Source organism: Myotis brandtii, unplaced genomic scaffold (assembly GCF_000412655.1).
Source record: "Myotis brandtii unplaced genomic scaffold, ASM41265v1 scaffold2968, whole genome shotgun sequence".
NCBI classification, from domain to species: Eukaryota; Metazoa; Chordata; class Mammalia; order Chiroptera; family Vespertilionidae; genus Myotis; species Myotis brandtii.
The window spans coordinates 33,228-40,307 of NW_005361345.1; the positions used below are offsets into that span (position 1 = coordinate 33,228).

The 7,080-nt window shown below is 44.5% G+C and overlaps 1 protein-coding gene across 2 annotated transcripts in view; it reads right to left on the reverse strand.

Annotated features, from left to right (window-relative positions):
* The window catches only part of TMEM14A (transmembrane protein 14A), a 10,826-nt gene that overhangs the window by 3,011 nt on the left and 735 nt on the right, over window positions 1–7,080 (reverse strand). For both annotated transcript variants that reach the window (XM_005869479.2, XM_005869478.2), the window contains exons 2-3: window positions 4,610–4,698; window positions 3,001–3,112 (exon numbers count right to left, since the gene is read on the reverse strand). In XM_005869479.2, the coding sequence (XP_005869541.1) occupies window positions 3,001–3,070 (70 nt within the window). In that variant the 5' untranslated portion in view covers window positions 3,071–3,112; window positions 4,610–4,698. The remainder of the gene's footprint in view (window positions 1–3,000; window positions 3,113–4,609; window positions 4,699–7,080) is intronic.

Here is a 7,080-nt window from a genome sequence, read left to right on the forward strand (position 1 = left end):
GGCACAGAAAGAGAATCAGAAAGTGAATTATGTCAAGTATGATACATTCACCTTCCAGTGTATTTCTACTTGGGCATCGCAACTGGACGTAGCCAAACTGAATACAGGCTTATTTGTGGATAGTTTGTAAGAAATGACTGTTTCATGCCGAATCCCAACTCATTTGAGGGAATAAGAGAGTCTGCTTTGTAGTAGTGGTTTTGACATTGACTGCATGACCTGGGGCAACCGGTTGACTTATGTCCCTCTCTTTTTTATCCCTATTCTCCTTGTCTCCATCTCTTTACTGTGAGGTTGTGATGATAAAAATAAGATGCAGAGGCATTTTTAGCTTATAGGGGTAGAGAGAGAAGTGCTATGCAAACCAAGTGCTGGCTCTATCCTGAATAATTAAGAAACCTTCCAGCCTCAAGATGCCAGGACTCAGGGATGAATGGTGACTACACTGAGAAACTCGAAGAACCAGGACACTGACGCAGCCTGCCAGCCCCCAACCTGTCCCCTCACTGCACCAACACTGAGCACTTTCTGTGCGCTGGGCTCCGTGCCGGTGACACTAAACAAGACACACACTGCCCTGCTTCATGGAATTCACTCTATTGAGAATCTGCTGAATTGGAATCCCTAGGAGTAGGGTCACGGTAGCTCTACTTTTTAAATATCCATAGGAATTCAGATTGCAATTCAGATTAAGAATCTCTCTCTCTCTCTCTCTCTCACACACACACACACACACACACACATACACACACTCACACACACACACCTCAGTTGCAACAGCATCCTGAATGAGAAGCCAAATGCCCTAGGTTCTAGTCTAAACTCTTTTACTTATTGCCTGAAGGACTTTGGCTAAGTCACTTGGCCTCTCTGAGTTTTGACAATTGCAAAACAGGGTTAATAATATCATCTATGTCACATACATAAAGGCTTAGAATGTTACAGTTACATATAGTATTAAATTTTTCATTGCACCCCCAACACCCCGCCCCCTCCTCAAAGCTATCCTCTAAACACAGTAACATGAACTTTTAAAAACATACACTGGACAGATCACTCCTCTAATTAAAGACCCTCTGGCTTCCCACTACACTTAGGAAAACCCCAAGTTTTCTCTATTATTGGAGCTCTGGCCTTCTTTCAGTTCGCTGAATATGCCAAACTCTATTCCTCATGGCTTTCACACATGCTGTTCCTTGCCTGGACTGCCCTTCCCTGCACTGTTCACCTGATCAACTACAGCTAACCTTCGGATGTCATCTCCAGTGTTAGTTCCTCAGAGATGCCTTCTCTGACCCATCCTTCTGAATGAGGGCCCCCTTTAGAGTCTCCCATTGATGGTCATCGGATATTTAATGTCAGTCTCCCCCACTCACTTGTGAGCGCCATGTCTTTTTTGCTCACTGCTGTCTTCCTAGTGCCCCAAACAGTACCAGGCAGCATTAGCTAAATACGGATGAAATGCACGCCTGGGTGCTCCCTGTCATTGGGTCAAGCGGAAGTCGGATAAGAATATGGTTAGGGAGAATATTTTATTTAATCCTAACAGATTCACTTACAAATGAAGAATTGAAGCCCAGAAGTTAAAACAACGTATAAGAGTATGAAGGCTAGTAAGTGGCAGTGTCAAGAGCAGAACTCAGGAATGCATGATTCTGTGGTTATTCTCTTAACACAAGAGTGGGCTTCCTTGTGAACATATAGTACCCTCAGGGGCTTCCAGGATCACTTAGTGGGGGCTCTTGCAGGAGGCCAAAGAACCCCCTGAAATCAGAGACCTTACAGCTAATGTGATTGCATATGTTCCTGATGAGATTTGGGCTAGAATAGTAAAGTAATCCCCTCCCTTTCTCTCCTCCCCAACCCCGTGCGCGCGCGCACGCGCGCGCGCGCGCACACACACACACACACACACACACACACACACACACACTTCCTTCTTCCCACCCCTCTTAAAGTCAGGCAAAAATGTCCAGATGATCTTTCCTATTCTGTAGTAGAGGTTATTTAAACATGTCTTTGACAATGAAAACATTTTTTCAATAACAATCCTATTAGGATTTTACACGGAGTGCTCTTTAAAGTAGATTATGAAACATCAACTTTTATGTAGTTGTTTGCAGGTCTTAATTTGGTGCCATCATTATTCTCCCATCAAATGCATATCCACAGTGCTGTACATATTGGGAGAGAAAATACGAACAACAAAAACCTCAGGTGAATTTCAGGCTCTCAGGAATCCCAGCAGAGACCTGTTCTCACCTGCCAGGCCCTCAGTCCCCCGGGGGAACTGTGCTCTGGCCTTGGACTTCTCATCAATCTCTAAGAAAGGAAGTAACCTGATAACTGCGTAGACCTGGCTTTTTCACCCAAACTCAAGTCCACCACTGCCAGAAATACAGCATCTTTAAAATATACTTCATTAAAACAATTTCACAAAAACATAAGGAAAATATGAGACACCATGACTATAAATGCTTCTACCTTAAAACAAAGTAAAATATAAAACCTGACCTTTCATTGTTCTCCATGAAAACCCTTTAATTTATCAACTGGGTTTTTTTCTTCTTTTAGACAGAGATGGAGAGATAACTTGAGATATGATATTTAAGTAGTCAATGAATTTCCCTTTGCAACACACGATATCAACATAATTCAGTTTCTGACACTATGACTATGTAAACAAAAAATTTCCTCAATTGCTAATAAGTGAGCAGTCCTGAGGAGGTTAAATCAATTAGTTATGCAATTGATAATGACAGGTAAAATGAAATTTTTATAATGAAGGGGGACCCAGAACCCCCAGGTTGAATGCTCTATATGCCCAGTCCCCTATAACCCCCTTTCATCCAGGAATCCCTTCCATCCAGGAATCCCTTCCACTGCTGGTCCCCAGCCACCTCTAGGACATCTTTAGCTTCTTGTCCTACTTCCAGGCCCCCCGCTGCTCCTCGAACAATCAGCAGCCCCCACCAAGGCATGCTGATGAAAAGGGCTTACCTCTCCGCTTATATCCCACAATACTTCCAAATGTCACAAAGGCTGCATAACCAAAACCAACAAGGTCCATTGGCAAGGCTGCAGTCGTAGAGCAAGGGAGAAAGGACAACTTCTACAAAATAAAAAGAGTTTGGGAAAGCAAATGTATATAAAAGTGATATACATTACTCAGAATTATAGACATTGATTTCTCTACTAAAAAGGGTAAGCTAGATCTTCACTCATCCAACACTCAGCCACTGTGTACCACGCTCATCCCCCTCAAGCCCACCCGGGAGACACCCAGGTTGAGTCTCCTTTCCTGGTCTCCCAAACCTGCTGTTCCTTCAGCTGTTTACTTCCCTTCCACTTCTGCTGTGGTTAGCCAGGTCTCCTCACTGGAGACAACACCACAATCTCTGCTTAATGCAGTGGTTCTCAACCTGTGGGTCGCGACCCCTTTGGTGGTCGAACGACCCTTTCACAGGGGTCACCTAAGACCATCCTGCATATCAGATATTTACATTACGATTCATAACAGTAGCAACATTACAGTTATGAAATAGCAACAAAAATCACTTTATGGTTGGGTCACAACATGAGGAGCTGTATTTAAAGGGCCAGAAGGTTGAGAACCACTGGCTTAATGCCTGGAATGTTGGCCTCTTTCTCACCTACAAACCCCCACCATTCCCAACAGCCCACCCCCTCTTGACTATCTCCCAACCTCCTTAGTCACTCTAGCCTGGTCTGGAGCCAACTGCTCCTTCTTCTAAATTCCTTGACGTCAGCAACTCCACCTTATAATCCTTTCATCTTTGAACAGGTATTTGTCCCTCCATCCTCCCCCCGACAGCCCACCCCCTCTTGACTATCTCCCAACCTCAGTCATTCTAGCCTGGTCTGGAGCCATCTGCTCCTTCTTCTAAATTCCTTGACGTCAGCAACTCTATCTTCTAGTTCTTTCATCTTTGAACAGGTATTTGTCCCTCCATCCTCCTCACACCGAAGAATGGAAAGGGGTAATGTGGATGCTTGTTTGTTGACTGAACCACAGCTTCACTTTAAACATGTGCTTTGTCTCGGGCTTTGTTATGAGACAGCTTGTCTGGGGGCGGCAGAGACATCCACGCTTAATCAATGGTTAAGTCACTAAGGAATATAACGAAGCCCTGGCATAAAGTTGACTGAATGACAACGATATCCTATTGTGCTTCACAGCAGCAGGTGAAGCATACATCCAGGGGTGAGAGACTCCACAGAAGTCCTGCCCACAGGTCTCTAAGATGTAGGGGAAAGTATACGGGCTGCAGGCTGGAGACATGACACTGGTCACTAGCTGGCTCTTGGTTCTGGCATCACACCCCATCCTTAACACCAACTCCTCTGAGAGTCCCTATAATGCTTTATACCTTAACTTTTTTACATCGATATCTCCTCAGGGGGGGAAATAATTATCTTTGTATATACGAGAAATGATGTATGATATTTCACTTCATTCTCAGTTTTCTCACCGCTTGTCATTTAGGTTAACCTGGTCTTTTATTTCCTGTAGCACTTGGTAACAAATTGACTTGGAAGGATGGAAAACGGACTGTGAGCTTATCTCGGAGGGTAAGCTAGAACTTACTGTGCGGAAGGGTCTTTGGGGAGGAAATCCGGGGCACAGGAGGAGACGATGGCCCTGAAAAGGAGGCAACACTGAAAAATCCTCAGTATCTGTGGGAAGAAGAATGAAATAAAACAGGGGAGCTCATCTGTGCCCAAGAAGCAGTGCAGTAAGACTGAATGTGTAGGAAGGACCTGCGTTCAAAAACCATTGTTGACTAAATGATGGAAAAACAAATAATAATGAGGATAATGTTTACGAGCAAGTACCATGTGCTAGGCACCATTCTAAGGCCTTACATGTTATCAACCCATTTAATTATCACCACAACCCTCTGCAGGAAGTACCACCATTACTATCCCCATTTTCCAGATGAGGAGAGGCACAGAGAAGGCAAGCAACACCTCTGAGGTCTCACAGCAGAAGCAAGATTTCACACTCAGAGAAGTCTCATCCCTAGACACTATAATGCCTTTCATAACTGAGTTTTACTGGCCGAAAAAAAAGTGAATATACAACTGAAACAAATGTTCTTTAGAGTTTTAAATTCTGGATTAATCACTCCACTTGGCCTCATAGCTTAAAAGTTGTGAGCGCATGTCACTGTCTTCCATCTGGGGACTTACCATCTTCAGCCCAATGAGCACCTCATGTTCAGTCCTACTTACTATCTTTCTGAAAGAACTAACCATATTCCACAGTGTATGGTTGGCTTCAAACCTGATGTCACCACTTACTAGCTGGGTGACATTAGGCATGTTCGTTAATCTCTGTGTATCTCAGTTTCTCCATCTGTGAAACAGGGATAATAAAAAATATCGACCTCATAGAGCCGTGATCATTAAATGAGTTAATACCATAAAGCACTTAGAACATACTGAGCACTCAACGAATATTAGCTACTCTAATAATGGTTATTCTTCTTGTTCACCCTCACACCCATTTTTAAGCTTGATCTGAGAAAACAACTGAGGTTGGGTGAATTTATGATTCAGGCATTCAATGAATGAAACGATAATATTGCAACTTATATTTATACTGAATTCCACTTAGCAACTATTTATTGAGCATCTTCTTTGCACAAGGCGGTAGGAAGCAAAGCCCTCCGACATGGCCCTGGTCTTCCAGGACTTGTAATATAGCACAGAGGAAGAGGCAGAGACATGAATGAGCCCTAAGAAGAGAGGCCTGGGCACCTAAAGAGGCTTGGGAGCTTAAGGAAGGATTCCTAGAGGAGGCAGAGTCCCAGCTGGGACCTTGGGGAGAATAGGAGTAACCGAAGTGAAGAGGGTAGCAAGGAAGGGCTTGTTGTAGGCAAAGGCCTTGTGGCATGAGAAACCATAGCATGTTTTTAAGTGGAAAGAACGGCAAGGGGGTTGTGAAAAGAGATGGGGCTGGTGAGAAAAACAGGGCCAGACCAGCTACGTGAGGGAATCTGGTTTCTGTCTCAAGGGCAGCAAAGGATGAATGAAGGGAGCCCTATGAACAGATTTAATGCCAGCAAGCACTTCCTGGTAGCAGGAGATGTGTTGAAGCGAGGCAGGGGAATAAGCTCAGAGGCTGTTGCAGTAAACAAAGCATGAGATGATGGTAGCCTGGCCTGGAGAAATGGCAATAAGGGTGGAGAGAGGTGGACAGATATGAGAAAGGTTCAGGAGGAAGCATCAATAAGCCTGGATGTAGAGGTGAGGGAGAGGGGCGAGTCAGAGATGATTCACCCTGGGTCTCTGGCTCGGACCATTAGGAGCCGAAGGGGCAGGGGAGCCTTGATGCTAGTCCCTGAAACAGGGGACACTGGAACAGCAGTAGGCGTGTGGTGGGGGAAGGAGGGAGGTGACCAGGAATGATGAGATCTGTTTGAAACATGTTCAGTCTGAGATGCCTGACACACAGTCGGGAAAACACCTATATAGACCTGATGCTTATGAGAGATCGCTCATCACCAGATAATAATCTGGGGATCTAATTTTCCTAGTAAGCCAACCACCTGATGTGAAAGGCTGATTCTACTACCTCCTCTGAGCCCCCACTTCTTCTTCTGATGCCCTCTTCTACCTGGCATAGAGTTAGTTATGTTGGACTTATCTCTCCTCTCAGCTAGCCCAGATCCTCGAATATAAAGCTCAGGTTACATTCATTTTTGTCTTTCTCACAGGATCAAGCTCATTGGCACGCATAGGCAGGTTTTAGTAAATACCTGCTGAATGAATGAGTGGTGAGTGAGCCTAGGTAACAAACTGTCTGAAGATGTGGTGTCACTGACCTACCCTCAGTATAGCTCTAATGCCAGGAAACAGCCAGCCCCTTAATCTCCTAGTGAACTGAGCATTGTTTTGAGGGGGAAAAATCTATTTCCAATTTTTGCAAGAAGTTTCTGTACTCACAGAGAAAATTCCAACAAAAAGCAATCACCCTTCTTTCTCCTCTTCCATGGCACGACCATTTGAGCAACGCAGAAGCACACATGAAAAGCTTCATCAACATGAAGGGAT